This window comes from Scardinius erythrophthalmus, assembly GCF_964197995.2.
Source record: "Scardinius erythrophthalmus genome assembly, chromosome: 9".
Taxonomy (NCBI): domain Eukaryota; kingdom Metazoa; phylum Chordata; class Actinopteri; order Cypriniformes; family Leuciscidae; genus Scardinius; species Scardinius erythrophthalmus.
Window position 1 is genome coordinate 43,363,862 of NC_138229.1, and position 25,337 is coordinate 43,389,198.

General features: G+C 38.9%; 2 protein-coding genes across 2 annotated transcripts in view; one reads left to right on the forward strand and one right to left on the reverse strand.

Moving 5' to 3' along the window:
- Window positions 1-6,623, forward strand: part of tmie (transmembrane inner ear) — a gene marked incomplete at both ends in the record, with an annotated part of 45,852 nt that extends 39,229 nt beyond the window's left edge. The window contains one exon of the mRNA XM_081373842.1: window positions 6,310-6,623. Coding sequence (XP_081229968.1) covers window positions 6,310-6,623 — 314 coding nt within the window. The remainder of the gene's footprint in view (window positions 1-6,309) is intronic.
- Window positions 6,624-6,746: 123 nt separating this feature from the next.
- pth1r (parathyroid hormone 1 receptor) overlaps window positions 6,747-25,337 on the reverse strand; it is a 104,431-nt gene continuing 85,840 nt past the window's right edge. The window contains exons 5-13 of the mRNA XM_081373346.1: window positions 24,477-24,571; window positions 17,484-17,670; window positions 15,321-15,474; window positions 14,330-14,390; window positions 13,167-13,233; window positions 12,775-12,869; window positions 11,522-11,663; window positions 11,376-11,417; window positions 6,747-10,407 (exon numbers count right to left, since the gene is read on the reverse strand). Coding sequence (XP_081229472.1) covers window positions 10,084-10,407; window positions 11,376-11,417; window positions 11,522-11,663; window positions 12,775-12,869; window positions 13,167-13,233; window positions 14,330-14,390; window positions 15,321-15,474; window positions 17,484-17,670; window positions 24,477-24,571 — 1,167 coding nt within the window. The 3' untranslated portion in view covers window positions 6,747-10,083. The remainder of the gene's footprint in view (window positions 10,408-11,375; window positions 11,418-11,521; window positions 11,664-12,774; window positions 12,870-13,166; window positions 13,234-14,329; window positions 14,391-15,320; window positions 15,475-17,483; window positions 17,671-24,476; window positions 24,572-25,337) is intronic.

The window sequence follows — 25,337 nt, forward strand, 5'->3', positions numbered from 1 at the left end:
TAATGAATCATGATCACGGATGAGGTAATTTATTCGTTTTTGTATTACCTGTATGTCTGATCGTATTATTTAATGTCATCATAATTAATGAACTGCAAGGAAAGTGAAATGTTATGCTATATTATTACAGGCATGTGGTATAGCCTAATTCATATCTATTAAAATCTTCTTTACTGTAACTATTACGTTACTTGTACAATAAAAACAAATATTTGCTTACCTGTCTATCAATACACTCGCGAGAGCAGATCTGTCAAGTCCAAGATTGTCGCGCAGCTCTCTCCATCTCGAAAACGCCTGGCGGATATTTATCAGGGTTTTATTCCTCCGTTTGTCACACAGTCTGCGTGCATCCGAATATGGACGCTTTCGTTTTGTTGTTTTTAAATTGTCAAAATTTGAATCGTATAATTAAAAAAAAATCTCTCTATATATATATATTGATCAAAATGTGAGAAATATGAAATATTATCATTGGGGTGAAATAAAAAACATTTTTTGTCAGTTTTGTTACCTGACTCGATCAAGTGGAAGGGAAGGCAGAGCTACTCGGTTACTTTAACCTCGGTTCCCTGAGAGATAAGGGAACGAGTATTGCGTTGCAAACGCTATGAGAAAACTCCTTTTCTCGAGAAAATAACGACCATGGTGTGTAAAGCAGAAGCAGCCTGGCCAGCGGTGGAGTATGCTCGATCCGCGAGTGCTGAAGACGCTCTGCACGGCTTTGATGGGTGCGCAGGAGGACACAAATGGGCGGCGACCGCTTCTTCCAGTGGCGGGAGCTTTTTCCTCAGCGCCGTCAACAGATAGAGCGTTAACTGTACGTACACACCGCCGCCGACTTGAGCTGCAACGAAGCTCTGGCCGCCCTGTCAAGGACGCTTGTCAAAAAGTAAAATTTCATATTTTGGGATGAACATTCACCCGCCAGTGTGGCGGATAGCCACCCTACTCTTCTATTCTATTCTACCACTTCCGCATTTGACCATGTGATATTCCGGTGTGGTGTAATATCACATGGTCCACACCGGAAAAAAGCGGACATTGCGTCACTGAGAGGCGACATTTCTTTTCTGGGACGGACAGTTATTTAAAATCGGAATTTCTCTGAAATAAAAAAATCTTTGGAGACTTTTGAGATATTGTAAGTACACAACTGGAGGAAATATATCACACTGTGCAAGTTTTTTTCGGAAATTTTATTACAAAATTGTTACATTGGAGCTTTAAGTATTCTTAGTTGCGATTTCTCGTTGATAAGATCAATTGTACTGAGAGAGAGACTTTGTCTGATCAGCACAAATTCAACAAGCGTTACAGTCACACTTTATATTAGGTGTTCTTTACTATGTACTTACATCAGAAAATATAAGTACAAAGTTACTTAGTTATTGATGTACTAATTAATGTACAATGATAAATGAATGACTGCTGAGGTTCAGAGACTTATGCTAGAGAATATGTTTATTGCTAGGTGGAGAGAGATAAAGATAATATGAAAGAGGTGAAGAAACAGCAGAACACACACTTACGCTGCTATTAAAAGAACTTAAATTACACCCTTAGATCCTTCTATTACACACACACAGAATTACATGTCGAGCGGTCTGAGATGGCGGATCTGCTGTCGTATCTGAACAGCAGAATCAATCAGAAATATCCATTTCATGATATTAAAACAGTCATTCTTACAGCACTGTGTTGCACTTCAAAGCTGAAATCCAATCAAAACTGAAAGAAAAAGAAAGAAGGAATCTGAGGCGTTTGTCCAGCTGTAATAATATCTACTGTATACTTCATTTGTCAATATTTATAGGACAGGCCATTTTGAGAAGATTAAGCTCTCTTCATGTTGTTGATGATTGCCGTGGTTTAATGCTGAACGGCTCAGGGATATTAACTAACCTCTGTTGTTTTTGTAGTTTTGCAACTAATAACACAGTGCCTTTCACAGCACCAGCCTTTAGTTAGGGTGTTAAAGAAGACCTATTCTTCCACAGCGCAATCAGTGCTTCTGAACTCCTGAAACGCCTCCATTGTTGTCTTGAGTTTCTTCCGGGAACAAACACGTCACAATATTCCTCATTATAATAATTCATACGCAGAATAAAGGGGCGGGGCCTGGTTGAGTTATTTAGTAGAGTGTTAAACTGGCGGTTATGGTAAGGGGCGGGACATTTCCCAAACACACTCGAAGCGCTCGACCAATCACAACACACTGTTCCAGCCGACCAATCAGAGCACAGTGTGCTTTTCAGAAGGAGGGGCTTCATAGAGACAGGAAGTAAACAGAGCGTTACTGACAGACTGGGAAGAGAGGAGCCGCAACAATGGAGAATATGAGGAGAATAATCAACATTCAAGCAGGAAAACCTGTTCTAGAAGAGCCTGAACACAACAAGACTTTGTAAAAGAGCATATAGGTCCTCTTTAAACAACTAGGCAGGACACTGTGTGACATTAATATTAATGCAGGGAAAATGTGTATCATGAAAATAAATCACAATAAAAATAAGCTTCTTTATTAAAAATCAAAAACAATTGAGGAAATATGACCATACTGAGGCATATTCCTCTCCCCAAAATAAAATGTTAATAATTAAGTCATTCATTTTGAGGTACTCAAAACATAGGATTTTCACAGATTTTCTTGGCGTCATGTTTTCTACAACATGTTATTTCCCTTCCATTGCTCTTTATGCTCAGATGTGGTTTATTTTCGACATGAACTGCGACGCTCCTTTTGTTCTGGGTGACGGTTGTGTTAAAAGCCACCGAATTAATGGAAACTATAGTTTTCACAAAGGATGACAGAGAGAATGGACACATTAAAAGCATATGCGAGCTTTCAATATTAGTGTCTCTCTGTGCTTGAAAACACACACACACACACACACACACACACACACACACACACACACACACACACACAAAAACGTTTTCCCACCAATGTGATAAACTGCTGTATACAAATTGCGTATTAAAAGTATTTCACCGTGAAACATGTTGTTTCATTTCTTCAGCTCAAAGCTCGGCTTGCTCGTCCCTTGACTGTCTAACATGAGGATCTTTTCATGTTTGCTCCAATTATAAATGCATGTTATTAAACATGACAGAAATATTATTCTTTGGAAAGCAGCGTGTGTGTCTTGCACACGTCCGAGTGTAAATCATCGGGGAAGAATGGAGGAATGCGCTGGGATTGTGTGCATAGGGTGAATGTGCGGGAGGGAAAATATTACAGTTGGAACATTTTCCCGTAAAAATGTTTGATGGAATTCGGAGCGGCCTCAGAGCGATTCAGACCATCTCCACTCCTCTGTCTCGGCACACACACGAGAGAAAGAGCTTTGAACACACTCGCTGAGACTTTCATTACTGTGATTATATGGATGTAACAGACTGATTGTGTGTTTGGAATGCGGTTTTTGTGTGCACTCCTTTTGTTAGAGAGTGTGTGTGTGTGTGAGATCCAGCAGTGTTTACAGTCATGAACCCTGTGAACGCAGTGAAGCGGCTTATTAGTGTGCAGTCGGCAGCGGATCAATCTGAAACCAATCAGCTGACTTCATCATCCTCTGAACATCTCTCTGTCTGCGAGGAGAGCTCTGCTATTTTAGGATCGCTCAGATATACTGTTATGCCAGACAGCAATCATGTTTACCACCAGATGTGGGCCGGATCTGGGCTGACACCATGTTGCTGTCTGGGATAATAGTATATCTAGTATATGTGTATATTTATAGTATATATGTGACCCTGGATCACAAAACCAGTCTTATGTTGCACAGGTATATTTGTGGCAATAGCCAACAAAACATTGTATGGGTCAAAATTATCGATTTTTCTTTTATGCCAAAAATCATTAGCATATTAATTAAAGATCGTGTTCCATGAAGATATTTTGTAAATTTCCCACCTTAAATATATAAAACATTTATTTTTGTGAATGGATGCAGCACTATCGCCAATAGAAATGGACAACTTTAAAGGAGATTTTCTCAATGTTTCGATTTTTCTGCACCCTCAGATTCCAGATTTTCAAATAGTTGTATCTCGGCCACATATTGTCCTATCCTAACAAACCATACATCAATGGAAAGATTATGTATTCAGCTTTCAGATGATGTATAAATCTCAATTTAAAAAAAATACACATAAGACTGGTTTTGTGGTCCAGGGTCACATATATTAGTTAAAGTTTTGGTGACACTTTATTTTGATGGTCCACTCTAGACCTTCTGCTCACTATAAGTCACTTTGCAACTACATGTCAACTAGCTCTCATTAGAGCATTAGCAGACTGTTAGGGTTAGGGTTAGTATAAGTTGACATGTAGTTGCTACAGTAAGTTACTTCTGTCTAAAGTTGTCCATCAAAATAAAGTCGCCAACAGTTTAGTAATTTTGTTCAAGTGCATTTTTTCTTTTTGTAATTTTCAGTGTGAACGCACTACTGTGTGAATCTACGCTGCTCTGGATTGTGTCGCTGGTATAATAAATCACTGATGAAAATGATTCTGCGCTGAAGTAAATTCTACAGAAAGAAAACATGTAGTTTCTAACTGAATAAGTTAGTTCAGGCAAGAATAATAAAAAACAGTAAATTCTATATTAATACTCAATTTAAACTTGTAGAAATAAAAGTGTAAAATTAAGTTTTATCATCGCTTTTGTTGTTGGGTTCAGTAACTTGCTGTTTTGTGACATATTCTACTCAAAATGAAATTCATACTCAAACATGATCCAGTGAAAGTTACCGTTATTGTATGTTGTGTACCGAGTATTGAGGTCTCATTACTTATATATACACAACATCTACTGTACTGTATATATTATTTACTTAGATGTTCTATGTAAAGCAAACACTTTAAAAGCATGGCTTAATTCAGTGTTAAATTGATTAGGTAAAATGTACTTAAGTTTCATTTAAGTAGAAATCCAGTGCAGGTTGACTCATACTTATTTAGCTACTCAGATGCACAATTATATAAGGGTATATTACTTTGTTTCACAAAGTCGACTGTGAGGTCCAGGTGCTTTTGGTCAATTTGACAAGTAAGATGCTTAAAGGGATAGTTCGGCCAAAAATGATATTTAACCCATGATTTACTCACCCTCAAGCCGTTCGAGATGCATATGTCAATCATTTTTCAGACGAACACATTTTCAGTTATTTTAGAAAATGTCTTAGATCTTTCAGTGGTTATAATGTGACGTTATGGGGTCCACCTCCTTCAAGTCCCCAAAATGTGCATGCATCCTTCACAAAAGTAATCCATCCGGCTCCAGGGGGATAAACGAAGGCCTTCTGAGGGTAATCCGTGCGGTTTCGTCGTAAAAATATACATATTTAAAACTTAATAAATGAAAATAACTGGCTTCCTGTAGCGGTCGACGTGCGTTCACGGAGATGGATGCTGGTGTATGACGTAGGACGTAGCGTAGGAAGCGTCGTGACGTAGAACAAACGTAGAGTTTTGTTTTGCTCTGCTCTCTGGCTGCGCTGTCACGTTCGTTCTACGTCCCGACGCTTCCTACGCTACGTCCTACGCCAGCATCCATCTCCGTGAACGCGCGAAGCCGCGCGGATTACCCTCAGAAGGCCTTCGTTTATCCCCCTGGAGCCGGATGATTACTTTTTACTCCTGAGAAAAGAGCTGTAAAAATATATTGGGATGGTTTTTGGTACTTATACCGCAAATATATATTCTTAAGGACATCAAATCCTAAAATAAAACTTCAGAAAGGTGTACAATATGGGACCTGTAACTGTAAATCAATCATAATTACAAGCAACTAACCAATCCAAACCAAACCCTAATAATTAAACACAGTTAAATTAATATCACTCAGTACTTATTTGTATAATTGCATTTAAAAAAGAAGACTGAAAAAGAAAGTGTTACCCTTTATTTTGTGTCCTTTTTACAATGTTACGTGTATTTACTGTAGTAATAACAGTAAATTATGCATAATTACATGCAACTAACCCCAGTCAAACCCTAATCCTACCCTGACCCTATAGTAAGTACATGTAGTTCATTAATATTACTCAGTACTTACATGTATAATTATACTGTAACAATGACACCTTAACATAAAGAGTAACTGATTTTTACTATCATTTGTTAGAGAAGACAAAACTGTTTTTTTTTGTGGTAGTATTAAAAAACATTATTGCAATAGTTTTACAACAATTCTTTCTTCTTCAAAATCTCATGCACAATTCAATCAGTTTCTCCTTTATTGTGTGTGAAACTGACTAAAGATAATAAGATACACTAATCCTGATCCGTCTCTTCCGTAGCGGCGAAGCCCACGGAGAAGGAGGAGGTGCCAACCGTCGCGGGGAAGGTGGACGCGGAGAAGGGGGCGAAGAAGAAGGAGAAAGACGGCAAAAAGGAAGGCAAGGGTGCGAAAGACGGCAAAGAAGGGAAGGCGGAGGAGAAGGAGGAGGAAGCCCCGAAGAAGAAGGGGGAGAAGGGAGAGAAAGGCACATCAAAGAAAGAGGCGTCAGACGGAGGAGGGAAAGGTAAAAAGGGAGGAGAAGAGAAAGGAGAGAAAGGAGGGAAAGGAGGAGGAGCCAAAGGCAGTGAAGCCAAGAAGCCTGCGAAGAAGTGAACATCGAAACCTTAGCCATTTTATAACTGCTTTTTGTAAGACACTTTATAAATGTACATTTACAGTTCCTTTATTTTATTGTAAATTGTAAATATGGACAATAAATGCCTCTCTGTTAATTATACGTTCATTTATTTCTTATTCACATGATACACATGATCAGCACTTAATAATACAACACCGGTGCTTAGAAAAGTTATTTTGCATTTATGTAACATATAAACAACAACAACATAATCAAATGTTCATCTTTAAAATACTGTAACTCCACAAGTGAAAGCGGTCCTCGTGTACTCCCCGTGTGCTTGTTTGAGGAACCGGTTTGAGAAGGAAAGTAAATGGTGCCAGAATGCTCAGTTTTGGATTAAATATTCCTTGTTGCGATGAGTCAGATTCACTTTCTCATGAGGACATGAACACACACGTGTAGGAAACGCACAGGAGTAAAGCAGGAGGACAGTGATTCAAAGCAGATCATCTTCTCTGATCCATCAGCTGGTCGTACATGACTGAACTACACACACACACACACACACACACACACACACACACACACACACACACACACACACACACACACGCAGACACACACACACACACACACACACACACACACACACACACACACACACACACGCACACACACACGCACACACACACACACACACACACACACACACACCTGCTGCTGAGCAAACCGTGCAAACAGAGATGGCATTTCAGAAATAACACTGAATTTAATAGTAAAAAAATCCTCAAATTCAAGTTCAAATGTGTGTTATATAGAGAAAAGCAAAATGCATATGTATATATTTCTGTAAATACAGTAATGGTTTGAATGTATCGACTAGCGATCTGAATTTTAATCGCTAATGGCTAAAAGAAAAAAAAACATCTGGATGTAAACTTTTGGTTACACTTTATTGTAAGGTGACGAAGTTACATTGTACTCAAATAAGTACTGAGTAATATTAATCAACTACACGTACTTACTATAGGGTTACAATTAGGGTTAGGGTTTGATTTAGTTGCTTGTAATTATGCATAACTTACTATAGTAAACACATGTTGTAACACTTTCTTTTACAGTGTCAGTTACTATAGTAATAACTATTAATTACGCATAATTACATGCAACTAACCCTCCACCAAACCCTAATCCTACCCTAACCCTATAGTAAGTACATGTAGTTCATTAATATTACTCAGTACTTAAATATATAATTACAGCGTAACGAAGATATCTTAAAATATTAAACCATAACCGCACATGTAGTAACGTCACTAACGTGTAACTACGTCACCTTACAATAAAGTGTAACAGAACTTCTTTTTTGAGGATCTTGATTTCAGCAAGTATATCAGCATATCAATTACTGTCTTTTCATATGAATTATTACATTCCAGAATATATGCAGAGAAACACATTGAGCTCATAACTGGATGTAAACACAATATGAATGAATATACATGGAGTAAGAAAAAGCAGCATTATATTACACACAACAGACCATGAGCCTCTAAACTATAATACTGACCAACAAATAACGGCTTCATCAACAATCCCCATATACATGTAAAAAAAAGAAAGTTTGTTCTTCCTTATGGCTGCAAATTAAAATAATAATAATTTGGCATCTGATGATTTTCATCTTCCCATATACGTTATGATGAAGCGATTGACTGTAATATGAGGCGAGTAATATGAGTGAAGCGCAAGCATAATGACAGACTTTCCAGGAGGAAATCTATATGTGAAAAATATGACTCATTCATGCCACGGGAGATTTTAATAAACAGCTCTAATGATGAGCATTAATAATTCCCTGAAAACTCTCACAGTGCAGATCATGAAGCTGCGACTCCATTTCCAACAAGGTGTCTGCTTTTATTTATGACACCTGAAATACAGTCTAACTTAGCAGAAGAAAACACTAAATCAAAGCTAAACTGGGTGCTGACAAAGGCACTGAAAAAAAAAAAAGTTGTTTATTTTGTTTATTCAACCTAAATAAGTGTTTGTGCTGCCTTGAAATTTTAAGTTTAGTCAACTTGAAATGTGACAACTTGGATATTTGAATTGGCTAAACTTAAAATTTCAAAGCAGCACAAACACTTACAATTTAAGTTACAACATTTTTTTTTTAAAGTGTATAACTAAAATAATTACCTTGAATATTAAATGCCTGTTCATAACTCATCGTCTCTTGACATGAACAAAACCTCAGATCATTTGGCGTGTCAATAAGAGCTGTTTTATTGCTTATATACGTGATCTGACCATGTGAGGATTTTCCTCTTTGGACGAAAACTGCAGTTTTGTATTGGGCTGTTAATCAACACCCTATTAAACACCAAATCCGGTTTTATAAATATTATTAATGACAGCATTATGAGTTGTTGGGATAAATTTGCTATAGTAGATTTCAATGGTAAAGGTAGTCGAAAACATACAGTCACAGCATTTCTCTTTTATGCTTATGTCTGTCCTGATAATAAAATGCTTTGACATTTTACAAATGTAATAATGACTTCAGGATGACTGGCAGTAATGCAGCCGTGTGTGTGTGAATCTGCAGATACAGAGCAAGTCTCCTTCCGCCTTCACTGTCAGACTCGCTGAGAAAGAAGACCGTTTGGCAAGACTTGGCGGATCTACACTGATGTTCTTCCTCGGTATTTTTGGATTGTTTCCAGCACAAAAATATCTAAACATTCTTGAATCAAGACATTTATTTGAGCAGCAGATATGAAGTCTTGTTTTTGTGAGTTTTTGCTTAAAACACGAACAAACGGGGTCAGAAAAATAAACTCAATTCATAGGGAAAACAAGAGTATTTTCATGAACCCATTGGCAGATATTTGATACATGTTTCAGAAAACAAGGCCTAATATCGTGCGTCAAGAATGTTGAGAAATTTGTGCTGGAAAACAAGACAGAAACACTGAGGAAGAGCATCTTTTCTTAGCAGTGTACTGATAAAACTCTCAAGTCTTCGAGAAATATAAATATCACATTCTACGAACAAAAACCTGCAATTATAATACAAAGATCACAGATCTGGCATCATTCGGAACTAGTGTAAATGGAAATGACGTTAGTGCTGATCAAATAAGTCCAATATAAATCTCACGGCTGTCTTATTTACAATTCACGTTCCAGAGAGCCAGACGTTCATCAGAGGCAGACTCACCGTTCTTCATCGGACCTGAAAGCGCCGGCGTCGTCGTGAAACACTCGCGTGATATATGAGGGTGTTCACCGTAACCGAAATCTGTCCTGATCCTCCGAATCCTGCCAGGAGAAGACTCCAGTCCGGCTCTTTTTTACGGGCTACTGATGGTCTCTGGTTGGTCCAACACATCTGAGATGGTCCCACAAGTCAAACTGTGAGGAAATCCTGAGGAAACAAAGGACCTGCTAGTCCTTCCGTGCACAACACTAGTCCTCGTTCTGAAGTCACATGACGGTTTCCCGCTCCTCCTCCACCACCGGGATGGCTTTCTCCGCCTGGAGGTTCTCGTGGCCCGAGGACGGGATGGAGTTCTCGGAGACGGAGCCGTTCTTGACGTACCCCGGGAGGTTGCGGTGCCCGTTGATGGCCCCGGGGCCCAGGCGGGTGGTGAGGTGCAGGGCCAGGGGCCCGCGGGCCGTCACGTTGGTCACGCTGGTGTGGGACACCATGGGCCCGTAGCTGTACGTGTTGCTGCCGCTCCGGGCTTTCCTCTTGAAGTCCAGAGCCAGCGTCCTCCGACTCCACGACTTCTTGATTTCTGCCTGGACCTGAAGAGAGGGATCAGGACGGATGAGGACTAAAGGCGTGTTTCTACATTCTGCCATAAATCACTGCTACACCGCACAACAAAACATTGCTGCCTTCAATTTTTAAGTACAATCAACTTGGATGTTTAAGTCCTTTCAACTTAAATTACATTAAATTGGCTTAAGAAATGAGTTGAATCTAGAACAAAGTTAAAGCAATGTAAAAACACATGTAGCCATAACTTATTGATCATAATTTTTTTGTGGTGTAGTAATAAAATACACTAAGTGAGTCTTTGCTCTGAGAGTAAATAGTGGCAGATGATACACACTGATCGGCCAAAGCAAGTCGCTCTTTGGATATAAATAGGCAAATTCTTAAGAGTTTCTGATTGGATCATTGTTGCAGTGATGTTTAGTAACAGTTCTTCTGAACCTAACCGATGGAGTGTGTATGAATGGTATTCCCATGAAGAGCTGCATCAGTTTTTGGGCCAGTTTTGTATTTCCACTTTTCAATTAATTGCAAATAAACTGAGCTGATCTGAGATGGGGAAAGAGAGAATAATGAGTTCAGTTACTGCACTTCCTCTAGTTATGTAACATTAGTAGCTAATAAAGCAAAAAATAGCTCACTTCAGCATTGGAAAATAAGGTCTTTCTTTCCAAGAAATATACATTTAAAACCAGAATACAGGGGCTCGTTTAATTGAACTATTCAAGAGGGTCACCAACAGTTAGGAGAATATGTCAATTAAACTGAAATATTTAAAACTATGAAATGAATAAGTCAAATTCAGAATTGAAAAGCAAGCTAAAATAGTATAAAGTGCAAGTACATACAAAAAAATAAATAAAACAATCTAGCGGTCTGAAACTGCCAGGATCATTTATTGCAGGATCTATTGCAGGTAACGTCTTGTGCATGTGGACATGGACAATTATCAGACAAAATGTGGGATACAGAAGCTACAGAAGTTCGTTCTTACCTCTCCATTGCAGAAGCAATATATAATTGCAACAAAGAATCCCTGGAAAACAGAGCATGAAATATAAAGATTCAACTTATAGCAAAATATGTTGGTGTCTATATACAGTCTTAATCATCCGCATCTCAAGAAGTGTGAAGTTTGACCTGGAATGAGTTAATGAGCATTTCATAATGCATCTGTATCTGCCACGGGACGCCGGACACCTCTGTGTAGGGCATCGCCATGAAGACGATGTAGTGAACGCCGAACAACGGCATGAGCACCAGGGTGGATTTCAACAGCTTTCTGCGAGATACAAGATACACAAGCACACGTTAGCTGAATACACATGACCGGTCACAAGTTTGGTTTTGGATTTTCTTTGAAACTTTTATTGAGCAAGGATTCATTAAATTGATCAAAAATAACATTAAATGCATATATAAGGTGCACCGGTACAAATATCAGCACTTTTCAAGATGCACGTGGAAATTTGTCTGATCCATACGCGATCGCGGGCAGCAACACTAAGCTGATTCTGTGCTATCTTTATCTAATATTTAATGTTTTTTAAAATGTAGATTTAAGTAACAAATGAGAATCGCTAAAATTATTGAATATATTTTGAGACAAAGGTCTTTCATTGTCATTGACACTAACTTTTCCATTTGTTGACATGACATAATTATTCAGATGGTAAATATCTTATATTTAGTTGGGTGTCCACCTTAGAGATAATCACCATATTTATAATGAAACCATCATATTTAATTGATCTCATTCAATGCTTTCAGAATCTTAACTTTTTTAATAATTTTGTTTCAGTGTTTTTAAAATGCACACATTCTACTGAACAAAAATGAATTCTTTTGTTTATCAAAATTAACAGAAAATAGCAAAAACTTTGTTAAAGTGATCTCTTTGAACAAATATTAACTTAGACATGATTAAAAACACATTATTTTAGCTGAAGTATTTGTATCAGTACTGTGTGTCTTTTGCTCTGTGTGCCTGTGGGGTAAAATACCCATTTCTCCACCTCATATATATATATATATATATATATATATATATATATATATATATATATATATATATATATATATATATATATATATATATATATATATATATATATATATATATATATATATATATATATATATATATATATACTTTAGTTTGTCCTTTAGTATATATAAATATATACTAGTAATTAGGGAGTTTATTGAGGCAAAATGTTTATAGTGAGAATTGGACCCTAATCTAAAGTGTGACCATACCATTATTGATATTGATTGTATTATAGATAATAAACATTCAGTCACAGAGAACAGATGAATCTTCTTTAAAAAAATGAAACAAACATTACTGACATCAAACAGTAGTGTGTGTTTCAGATGTTTCTTATTCTTACCTGTACTGTTGTCTGGTGTCACATCGCCCTGCATTTGTTTCTCTGAGTTTTGTTGCCAAGACTCTGATTATATTCAGGAACAACAAAAAATTTACCTTGCGGGTAAAAAAAACATACACAAATTAATGGATCATAATTGATACTAAAAATAAAATAAATGATGCATTAAATAACTCTGCATTAATTGAGGATTCTTACACTGTGTTCACACGAAAGCAAATGGCAGACAAATGAATCAAATATTTGAAATCTACTATGTATGAATAATGCTACTAAAACTACTACACTTGACTGAATTTATACTTTTTTGATTGATTTAAAAATATAAAAAAAAATCTGCCTAAAAAGAACCAACTTTTTGAATGAATTTCTTTTTACTTATGTAAACGTACAACAATTGCTGTCAGAATAGGGATCTGCACAATCCATTTCAGGTTTCCGGCGCTTAAATCCCAGCACCTGTTGATCATAAACCAGATCAGTCACTTTTAGAGAGATCAATCCCAGACATCTTATTAATATTTAATATTAGTGGTGTAGCGGTACATGCACAGACAGTCAGATGACGAATACAGTCAGTCACAGGCGATCCACACTCCAGTCCAGAAGGGTGGACAAAATGCAACAGTGTTTGCTAACCGCAACAACAGGACGATCAACGCACTAACCTAAAACAAGAGTTCAGAAGCACGCAAGAGCTTGCTAGTAGCCTTTACGCTGAGTTTCCATTCATTTATGTGACGAGCTCCACAAACTTCACGGAAAGGAAACCGGGATGGCATGTTTTGTTTTTATTGTGAGTGTACACAAATTAAAAATAGACCCTTTCGAATGATGTCTTACTCTTCTGTGTATGACGATAAATGACGGAGTATTTTAAGTTGTTTCCAATGCTATAATGAGATGAAAGCATTGGTATTGTGCAGATTTGTGTCGTGGATGTCTCACTAGAGTCCAGTGATGAAATATGCATGTCCTGGAAATGGGAAAACTCAGGTGGCGCTTCACTCGCTGTCTCCTCATGGAAAGGTGAAGTAGACTCTGCCATTGTCACCGCATGTTAACTCTCAAAGTTTCATTTTGCATTACTGTATTTATTTTCTACTTTATAACAGAAGAGATTTTCAGTTTTGTAGCTGATTGTGACCAAATACCATATGCTCTTTTTCAAGAATGCATTGTTTACTGCTTTGTGCTTAATACACTACTGTTGCCACTGCTTCAGGAGGACTAAATGCCGAACAAACTGTGATTTGCACAACTGTCTGTGCAAAATAAATGAACAGAAACCTAGCATTGGGGATTTGCTGCTTTTTCATCTTGTACCAAACTCGTATCGAACCATGGCCCCAAAACCGAGGTACGTACCGAACCATGACTTCTGTGTACCGTTACACCCCTAATACATTACACAAATAGCATGTTCTTTCAAAACATCCTGCACATGCATACATTATTTACCATACACAGAAATGTTCTTTGTTCAACAAGCTGAATTAATAGTGTATTCCTGTATAAATGGACACATGGTAATATTTCAAGCACAAGCACTTACTCAGTGTCAGCGAGAGTGGCTCTCACACTGGCCCAGATGGTGACGAACATCGCAGGAACACCTGTTTAGTGAAACATTTATTGACCCTCACTTCCAAGTTCAACATACAGAAGGACATATGGGTTTGTTATCACACAACACTCAAGCCTAATAAGATTGGCCTTCATTTTTGATAGTCTTGGATACAATTTATTAAGAAAAAAATAGTAACATGTTGGTGGGACCAATATAAAAGAGTGCAGCGCATTTGGGTAACACTTTAGATCAGGGAACACATATTTACTATTAACTAGGTTCTTATTAGCATGAATATTACCAGCATACTGGTTGTTTATTAGTACTTATAAAGCACATATGAATGCCTTATTCTGCATGACTATTCTATATAACTTCTAGATCCCTTAACCCTTCCCCATACCTAAACATAACCACTATAACAACTGTCTTACTAACTATCAATAAACAGTAATTAGGAGTTTACTGAGGGAAAACTCCTAGTTAATAATGAACATGTGTCCCCCAAATCTAGCATGTTACCTCAGAGAGTAAAGCTGGAGTACTGGCGCACCATTGTTGAGCCCTGGCTCTGCAACCCTGGTTTAAGCATCAGAGAAGCGGCTCAGCTCCACAGCATCCACATTGTATGCGCTGTGCATGTCCAACTTTTCCGCACAGTGTGTACAATGCAGGAGCCGTGAAGTCCAAAGTATATCCACACGTGTGTCTGCTGATGTCCCCAAAACACACAGCACATGGAAACACACAGCAATACCTCACAGCAACTGTGACCATTAAAATATAACATCCGTTTGATTTACCAGTTGATAGCCCACTTCACTTAGTGATTTATTTCAAATTAACCAGAGAAGATGTCTAAAGAAAGCAGTAATTAAATCTTGTGGACTTGATTTGGTGTCTGTAGCCAGAGGCTGAATAATGATGTACTAGTGTTGTGTACTGGAGATAAGTGTCCGAGAACAAGTTTACTCACCCCATCCAATCAGAGTAAAGCCCCAGAGGTACTTCCTGTCTGAGAAGAAGGTCATGAAGATAAGGCTGTGCAGGTACAGGCCTTCCACCAGAATCCAGTAATAGTTAGTCGCCAAGAAGTACAAGAAGAGAGTCACAGCCACCTTACAGCCAATCTTGAAGGGTAGAGGAGAATCGATTCAGCACATATTGATTAGAAGCAGGTGCTCCTTCATGGTCACCTTAATTTGCTTTTGAGATGTAGACTACATGTTTCTTGACTATCCTCCCAAATCAAAATTCATTATTTAGAGAGAAGGGCTATTTAAAACAAGTGTCAAGGTGTTCTGAGTACGTTCACTATTCAGGTGTTCTGAATTACTAGGGTAATCATCTCTAGGTAATCTCGTAACATCTGTTCCCTGAGATGAGGGAATGAGACATTTTGTCAATAGCTGACACTGGGCCCTATCTTGCACCCAGCGCAATTTACTTTGTACACCGACGCATGTATCATTCCTATTTTGCACCAGACGCACGTTGGTAAATTAGGAAATGAACTTGCTGTCCCGGGGGTGGTTGAGCGAAAAGAGGAGGCGTGTTCGGGCGCAAACGTTCCCTGGTGCTATTTTGCAGTTTCAGAAAACAATTCCGCCACAGACCAGGAGAAACCTCTTCTAAAGTCAGCGGCGCGTTATTCATATGTTATTTTAAGGGCGCATGCTTGGTCATAATCAATGTAGCGTGAGCACAGCGCGCATACACTTTGCTTATCTCATCTACACAGAAGCAGCAGTTCTCATTTTTAGAAAACCATACATTATTACAAGGGAAAATATTAACAAACAAGGGAAATCATTGTGGTGTCCATGAAGATGTGAAAAATAGGCATAAATCTAGCTTACACATTTACCCAAATTATTATACGCCTGTTTAACCGAAGCTAATTTGGGTGTGTTTCTCCATCCCCAATGTCACTTCTCTGTGTTTTACGGCCCTGACGAGAACGTCGGTCTCCTCGGCTGTGAACCGCTCCTGGCAAATCCGCCGTTATAATAGCAATCCGCCATGGAACAAGTGCGCCTGCTCTTAAAGGGAATGAGATAAAGCTCTGATTGGTTTATTTCACGTTACGCCCAAACCACACCTATGAGTAATGAAGCTACTTCAGACCAACCCATTTTAGATTTGCGTCGGACGCAAGAGTCATTTATCCCGCCGAGATCCGCCCACAAAGTTACTTGCGTTTCGCATTCCATAATGTGGAAACATATTTAACCACCTCTGAAATCACTGAAGTCTTATTGAACAATGCCAGTGTCTCACACTGGCCAATGGAGTTTCAGAAAGCTAAATGGAGGCAGTTCGCAGCATATGTAAAGTGGGTGCCAAACTTTACAAACAAGTCCTTTGAATCTTTTGACTAAGGAATAACTGGCGAGCTTGGCTAATAGTTCAAGTGCAACAACACTGCCAGCGTACAGTACAAAATGCCCTGTTCCCTCATCTCAGGAAACAGAGTTTCTAAACAATTTAAACTGAGACAAAAACACAACGTAAACAACAATAAATACACACATGTGAAACAGAAGTGTGCTGACTGAAGTCTGTGTAAAAGCAGCCAGTGATGTGCAAGAGGGCATGTAAACTGTCTGTGTTTGGAGCCGCTTCCACTTGGCACGATTAAACACTATTGGCCAGAGTGAAACACTGGTGTGATTCAATAAGGCTTTTTGGAGACAGATGTTTCCTCAGTGTCAGCTACTGAACTGAAATTGACAGGGGAATTGGTGGTTGCTGGGTGACCGCTTACTGGACCATGTCAAAAGTACCATCCTCAACTCTCTATTATATCCTGGTGCTGGGACCCATATTCATGCCAAAAGATAATATCCATAATCCTTCTTGATACTGGGCACGAGTAACAACCCTAGTTACTATAATAGTCTTAATTATAATGTTTAATTAAAAATTAAATATATTACATAATTGAATTCCAATAAAGCTTAATTGAAAACCCTGTTTCCTGGTCACGCATTTGTGAGGAAATTGCTACAGTGGCACGACAACAACAAATGCTTTCAGATGATAATGTCGCTCCCGCCTACTATGGCAACAACACAATGTGAGATCCCTCTGCAATGAACTTTACTGTGAGATATGCTTGTATGTGTGCTGCACTTACAAACTGGGTTTTATTGGCAGGAGGGGCTTCTGTGATGGATTTGAGATCCTCCACAGTGATTCGCTCCATTTCCTGCAACGCAGCACCAGAGTACAGCACCACATCTTTCACAAATATACTAATGGCCCTCAACATGAACGATACAAACAGGTGCATGTGGATGTAGTTTCTGGTGCAGTGCAGCCGCCTAGAAGAAGAAAACAGAAAGAGAGAGAAATGAGGTCAAACAGGTGATATTTTGTAATTAGGTGTAAAAGGTTTGAGGTATCAAGGTACATGAAAATCCCAGACCAGAACATTGCAGATCAGTATGCAATAGCAGATACTTGGAGCTGTGTATGTATTTGTTTGGTTGCTGTCCAATGCCCTTTCACAGAGGCTAGAAGAACAATACTCATCTTAATTAGGGCCAGATGAGTCTGCCGCTGACTGTAACACATTCTTTGGGATTTAAAGGGTTCAGAAAGCACAAATGTTGAAAATCTAGGGCTCAAAAAGTAAGCTATAAAAACAAAATTGCAAGCATGTGTTACCCAAATTCCCTTCAGTTTGTCTACACTCTCTCAGTTTGACCGGAGCAAGTCTATTAAGGAATAGCTCCTCCAGATTTGTTGCAGACTTCTGAAAAAAATGTTGCAGTCTGATCTCATGAGAACTCATAAGTATTGTTTAAATAGTGTTTCAAAATACAGCTATCAATATGTATAAAACTATACAAATCCATTATATTATAAATATATTTGTGTATAGTTATATTTGACTATTATATAGATATGTTTGAGCCCTTAACTCACCTCAAACTTCTAACCAAGAATATAAAAACATAATAGGCAGATGGTGGTTACTGTGGTTACAATACACTACTCCTCCTTGAACATAATTTCCTGCCAATACACCTGGTACACCTATCATTATGAAAACATAGACATAGACACAATGGTCTTTATACTGAGCAACAGGGAAGAGACGATGGTGAGATGGGCTAGGTGAGGACAGACACTGATGGAGGGAGGAGCCATGGTGGAGTCAGTAAACCGACCGACAGCGGTGGAGCCAGGAGAGCTGGAGACCCAGGAGGAGACAAAGAGACCAGATAACACCGTAGGTCCTGGAAGCCAAGACGTAACCAGGGTGCCGGATTACTGAGGCGGAGCCGGTGGGACTGAGGACCAAGGCTGAGATGAAAAGAAGGTGGAGCCTGGCAAAGCTGAAGGGGTGGAGGGATGAGGCACTACCGAAAGCCCAGAAGTCCATGGCGTAGGTAGAGTGACAACTGACTAGGGTGGAGCCGGAGGGACGAGAGAGCCCGGTGGAGCCACGAGGACGACGGTACCAGGTGGAGCTAATGGGACAAAGAGTTAAGGTGGAGCTGACTAGTTGATGGGCCAAGTTGGAGCTGGAGACCAGAAGACTGAGTTGCAGGGCAGAGCCAATAGAGGAGGAACCGAGGGACTGAGGGGAGCTAGTGGAGGCGTGACAGAAGGACCAGCTGGCTTAGGTAGAGGAGGCGGGAGAGAGAGGATGGGTCCATCATCGACGAAGGAGCTGGTTGGGACTAGCGGAGACGCAGGAGACTTGGCTTGGGAATAAGAGGGAACCAGGGAGTCCATTATATTGATCATGCTCATAGGCAGTGACTGTACACCAGGGAAGGGGACATGGATGGAACTAAAATCCCCAACGGCATGGCCATGAATGCCTGCTCTCACACCTGGTTGAACACGATGACTGGCTCGGTCTCCAGGGTGGCCTTCTCCATTCATGGCAGGTCCTGGCTGTGGCGCTGACTCTGGCTCTTGACTAGTGGTGAGCTCGGGCTTAGGTTCTGCGGTGGGCTCTGGCTCTGTGATCGTGGTGGGCATGTTGGAAGGCTGGCTGGTTCCGAGGAGGGCATGGGCTCAAGTCCAGTGTCTGTGGTGGGTAAGAGCCTGGGAAAGTCCTCTTCCACCTCACCCATGGTGAAGGAGGAGCCACTTCTCAGGAGCATCAACTCGACGAAATCTATAAACTTCCCTTTAGAACAATTAACCGGCAGAGGAACTACAGGAGCTGTCTGTGGAGATATACTGAGACCAACCCCCCTTAGGGTAAACAGAACAGAACCAACATGAATGTACTGCAGATATCATTAATGTCAATATTTTAATGTTCAACATAATTCGAGAATTTAGTCTGATTCAAGGGGAATCAGAATGCCAAATCCTGAATAATGAGAGGAAGAGCTGGGGAGGGAGGAGGGTAATTCGCTCCTAGATAGATCTTGATAATATTGAAGGAGCTTATATTTGTATACAATGATAGGCGTCAGTGATAGGCGTCTGAGAGTCAGCTGATGCGAGCTTGAATAACGTGACCTGCCAGAACTGACGCTACGCTTGATTTTTACAGCTTCAAAAGTCTTGCAATAAAGCAAAAATCCATCCATGGTGCGTTTTAATTTTATGGTTTGTTCCTGTCCCACAGCAAACAAAGTCATTATTTAAAAAAAGAATTAAGGAAAGATTAAATAATGATATAGTGTTAAATTTAACATTAAAGTTCAGGCTTGTGTCAAATAATGTAATACCTTTAAAAACAAGTTAAATATAGCAGCAGAAACTAAATAAAATTATTATAATCTCCAATGAGGTACATGTGTTATATAAATGTAATGTGGCATTGAAATCTCATTGAATAAATAAAATACAATCAACCTAATCATTTTATTCATTAATTCAGTATTCAATAACCTAAAATGATGAGTAAACTTTTTACGTTTCTAAAGCTGTTCATGTATTAAAATGTTTACGTTTTAGATGCTACCAAAATGTTCATCCTGTATGTTTCAGTGTTTATGCAAATGTGCACAAACATACATGTGATTGAACCAAACTGTTCTATAAATGTATGTTCGTATAAATGCATGAGATCACAGTGGATATCGAAGCTGATGTCAAGGCCACCTTTGTCTCAAAAGGATTCTGTATTGACGTCATGTCTGCACACACAGCAATCGATAGCAAACAAGAGCAACTCAAGAGAAAGACTGATCAATTTGTACAATAAGAGCACATTTTCACAAATTGTTTCAGAACTACCACTGGTCAATAATGATTGCAGGTGATTGTTTGTTGTTTTGTTCCAACACCAGGCATTCACCACAGATTGTGCGCAAAGTTCTACCAGAAAGACTCGGGAGAATTATTTCAATAAACCATACATTTATTGACAGCTCAGCAAGCTGATAATATGCAAAGTCATTTGGCGTAGGCCCCGTCCGTAGTGCATAATCCGAGGGTATCGGATCTGCAATTCCTGCCTGAAGACGAAGGCAGGGGCGCAGCCGACCCCCCCGGGAGGTATGGACAGGACCATCCTGGTGGTGGTGGGGAGGATGGGGGTAATCGTCGCTTCAGTATCTGCAAACTCAAACATGTGTAAGTACCGAGCTTTTATACAATGAGCCTACGAATATGATTGGATAGAAGTGAAGGCAATAGGTGACATAGTAATTGAGTCTTCCCGGCAGAACTTATGCTAAAGCTTTCATTTCAGTGATATTTTTTAAAGCTAAGATTACTGTTATGATTTTTGGAGATGTTACTCCAAATATATTCCAACATTGAATTCTTATGATTTCTCCTTGACTGTATAGGAGTGTCGCACTACACCAGTATAGATGAAATATTAATATCACATTAAAGGAATAGTTCACTTTAAAATGAAAATTCTGTCATCATATACTCATTTTTTTCCTACCATGGAAGTCAATGGGACCCAGAAACTGTCTGGTTACTGATATTCTTCTAAATATCTTCCTTTCTGTTCAGCAGAAGAAAGAAATTCATACAGGTTTGAAACAACATGAGGGTGAGTATATGATGATTGAATTTTCATTTTAAAGTGAACTACTCCTTTAACTCATATGATAATATTGTAAACAGGAAGTGCAGATAAATGGTACATAAGCACAAAAGGGGGCAATACCACCAATATGTTCACCCTCCTTCACCTCCGTCATCCAGCAGATTTCACCACGGTACACAGAGTAATGCTGCCTATACACGACATGACTTTCACAGTCCTCAAACTGATGATCTTTTCCCAGTAAACAACTCTCTGTCTTTGCCGATGTCAGTTCCAGTCAGAACACATTTACACTACAGATCTTGGATCACACACAGGACTAGATATTCAACCTGCTAAGCATTAACAATTCTCTCAGATTGCATCTTTGATAATCATAACACAGCGGTCGTCGTACCGATTTGCCTCTGATTTTGGGCTTTTATCTGTGATCTCAATTAGCTGTTGTTGAGCGGAAAATCAGGGCAGTTAGTTTGCTAAAGCCTTAAATGGGAAATGTTACATTAAGGTCATAGTTGTGTTGATCAAGATTAGTTATCATGGTGTTGGAATTTTTCCACACAAAAAATTCTATAGATATTGTGAAAATATTATTATTTTGGCCAAAATAATTGTGTAGTGTAAGTATGATATTGTGATAGCTGTAGATGATTGTATATGGGTTATTAAAAAATAATTTTAGTAGACATTACACACATAAAAAGTTTTTCTTAGCCAAAGAAACACTAGAACTAGAAACATTTATACTGACTATAAATGGACATTCCCATGCTCTTTTTTATTCATTTTATTTTATTTAAAGTTGTATTAATTTTCATGATTTTTTGCATGATTATTTGGTGTGATGTGATATATTGGTGATTGGTAACTTCCAAAAAAATGTTGGTTTCAAATTGGTTTTAAAAAAAATGGCTAGACAAAAATGAAAGTTACTAAAATGGTCATAGAAAGCTACATCCAAAATGTAAATAATAACTAAAAAAAAAAAAAAAAAAAAAATGCTAAAATCACGTAAAAACTTAAAAAGAAGAAGCCTATATTTTTGTTTGGAAATACATTTTTTTTATCATTACTATCATGTAAACTTGACATAAATATTTGGCCATAATTCCATTGCAAAAGCCATATAATTGATTATAGTAATTTCTTGTGTGATCAGTATCCATATTCCTATTGTAGTTACTTCAGAGAATGTCTTTTCTCACTAAAAAACACATCTGTCCCTTCTGCAGAAAGACATGCTGAAATGTGAAACCTTCAGGGTTTATGTTTGTTATTGCTCTCTGTCCTCTGGAGAGGTTTAGGAACGGCTTCCCTCCTCGTCATTAGATTAACTGCTGTTTAAGCAGCGTCCCGTTGGGAAGGACTGATCGGGAGGCTCGTGTGGAGCGTGTCTCAGACACTGCAGGTAATGTTGGAGAGTCACCGCGCCGCATGGCTGATGTCCTGGAGCCCGTGCACCGGAGACCATGGAAAGACTGGCAGTGTTTCAGCAGGAGCCCAAACGAGCCCTTATTAAAGTCATTTTCCTGACCTGCATTTCCGGGCGCTCAGGCCTCTTAAAAACACGGAGCACTGGAGCCGAGTCAAGCTAATCTGGTGCCTGTCAGCGGCTCGTTCCGCACACGACCCGGCCCTTTATTTGAATAAGCCCACTGGATAAATAACGAGGGGAACCTCTTTGCATTAATTAGTAATGAAAATGGAACGATTGAACGCTAAAGTCATAAATGCACTCATATGTCTTCATACTGAAAAAGGGCCAGCACACACACTGGGTGAACTATTAGATAAACATTCATTTGATGCAGTTCATTTGGAAAAACGATCGCTTTAGTCGAGTTAAAAACGCTAAGTTTTACTTTGGTTTTAAAAGTAAAATAGCCACTTCCTCCACACGCTCAATTACATTAACCGATCAAAACCACGTTCTTGAAACACGAGCAGAACATATTTATGTGTAAATCATTTGTAAAGCCATTCATACACAATCGTGACAGTTTCCGTAATTGATGATTTACACAAAAATTTGTTCTGCTCATGTCTCATGAAAATGAAAGCGTATACCAACTCCACATTAAATATTTAAAAAATCATTTAAAGAGGACCTGTATGCTCTTTTACAAAGTCTTGTTGTGTTCAGGCTCTTCAAGAACAGGTTTTCCTGCTTGAATGTTGATTATTCTCCTCATATTCTCCATTGTTGCGGCTCCTCTCTTCCCAGTCTGTCAGTAACGCTCTGTTTACTTCCTGTCTCTATGAAGCCCCTCCTTCTGAAAAGCACACTGTGCTCTAATTGGTCAGCTGGAGCAGTGTGTTGTGATTGGTCGAGCGCTTCAAGTGTGTTTGGGAAATGTCCCGCCCCTTTACCATAACCGCCAGTTTAACACACTACTAACTAACTCAACCAGGCCCCGCCCCTTTATTCTGTGCATTAATTATTATAATGAGGAATACTGTGACGTGTTCGTTCCCGGAATAAACACAAGGAGTTTCAGGAGTTCAGAAACACTGACACTGATATAGAGAACAAGCTTTTTCATGCTCAAACAGCAACATTACACACTAAAGACAGATGAAGATGGAGAAAAGCAGGACAGGTGTAAAAATATTTTGTCTTTTGAACCAGTACACACATCGCCAGCTAGCATTGATGAATGTGTCTAAACGAATGTCTATAACACCTGCATAGAGTAAATAAATATAGTGGCGCATATATGCGATTGTAGCCTAAGAGCACCTGCAGCGTGTAGATTTATTTATCACCTAACAAATCAAGACTACATTACTACTCAGCTTTTGTTTGAAAAATGTATCATTTATGGCGTCAGTCACTTGATTGTCTGTATAGAGCACAGCTGTGTTACGCAGCAGAAACACTGGCAGTGCTACAACTCACAGATATGCTGACATGCCAGCAAGAACTGTATGGATCAAACAGAAAGGTAAAAAAGGGATATTCATGTCAGGATATTCCATATATACAGATATTGCTTGATATGACATTTTTGTTCAGACAATATCATCCGAGAATCACACACACTTGTTTTCTGCACAGTCCCCAGAATGAGGAACAGCCCCGTACAATTGCTTTTGAAGGTTGATGATTTGTGAAGGGTTTTGTGAATCTCAGGAGGTTTTTCTCACCGGAAGTATCCGAGGATGACCGTCGCCACCATCAGCGACCCCAGAGAGATGGAGTAGCCCACCGTGTAGATCAGGTAAAGCCGGTCGAAAACCTCCTGAGGATGAAGACGACAATACGAGAGTGAGTGCAGTGGTGTTAAAGCAAGAACATTATGAGTGTATCATGCACACAATATTGAACATCTATAAGGAAGAATGAAACAGATACCCGTATTTTGAACTTCATCCTCTTCAATCCTGTTTATTTTCAACTATGTGAATGTCTCTGTTGAGCTTTTGGTTACACTTTATTTTAAAGCGTCATTGTTACAGTGTAAGTACTGAGTAATATTAATGAACTACATGTATTTATAGGGTTAGGGTAGGATTAGGGTTTGGTTGAAGGTTAGTTGCATGTATTTATGCATAATTTACTGTTATTACTATGGTAAATACATGTAACATATGTAATCACACTGTAAAATAAAGCATTATTTGTTTGCTCAGGACATTTTATTGTGGATTCTTTGGTAGAACAGTTGCAATTTAATGCAGGCTTTACAAACAGACTTTTACAGAAAGATATGAGCCTGACAGTAATGCAGAAACTTGAGTAACAGAGTGAATGGTAATGCCTGAGGAGTTAGTTAGCAGTGCGCTGAAAACAGCCAGAACAGACGTTCTTCGTCACAAAATCGTTTATTGCTCTTAATATGTCAGTAAATCAGTCGTCGACTAAAGGGTCAACCACACATTGTTCGTCTTAGTAGCATGATCAATCATCAATTATTTATATTTTGATTGAATGTTTTACAGAAAGCAAACAAAAAATGCTCTTTATAATCACAGAAGTGTCAGCAGAGACCGTGTCAACTAGACTGT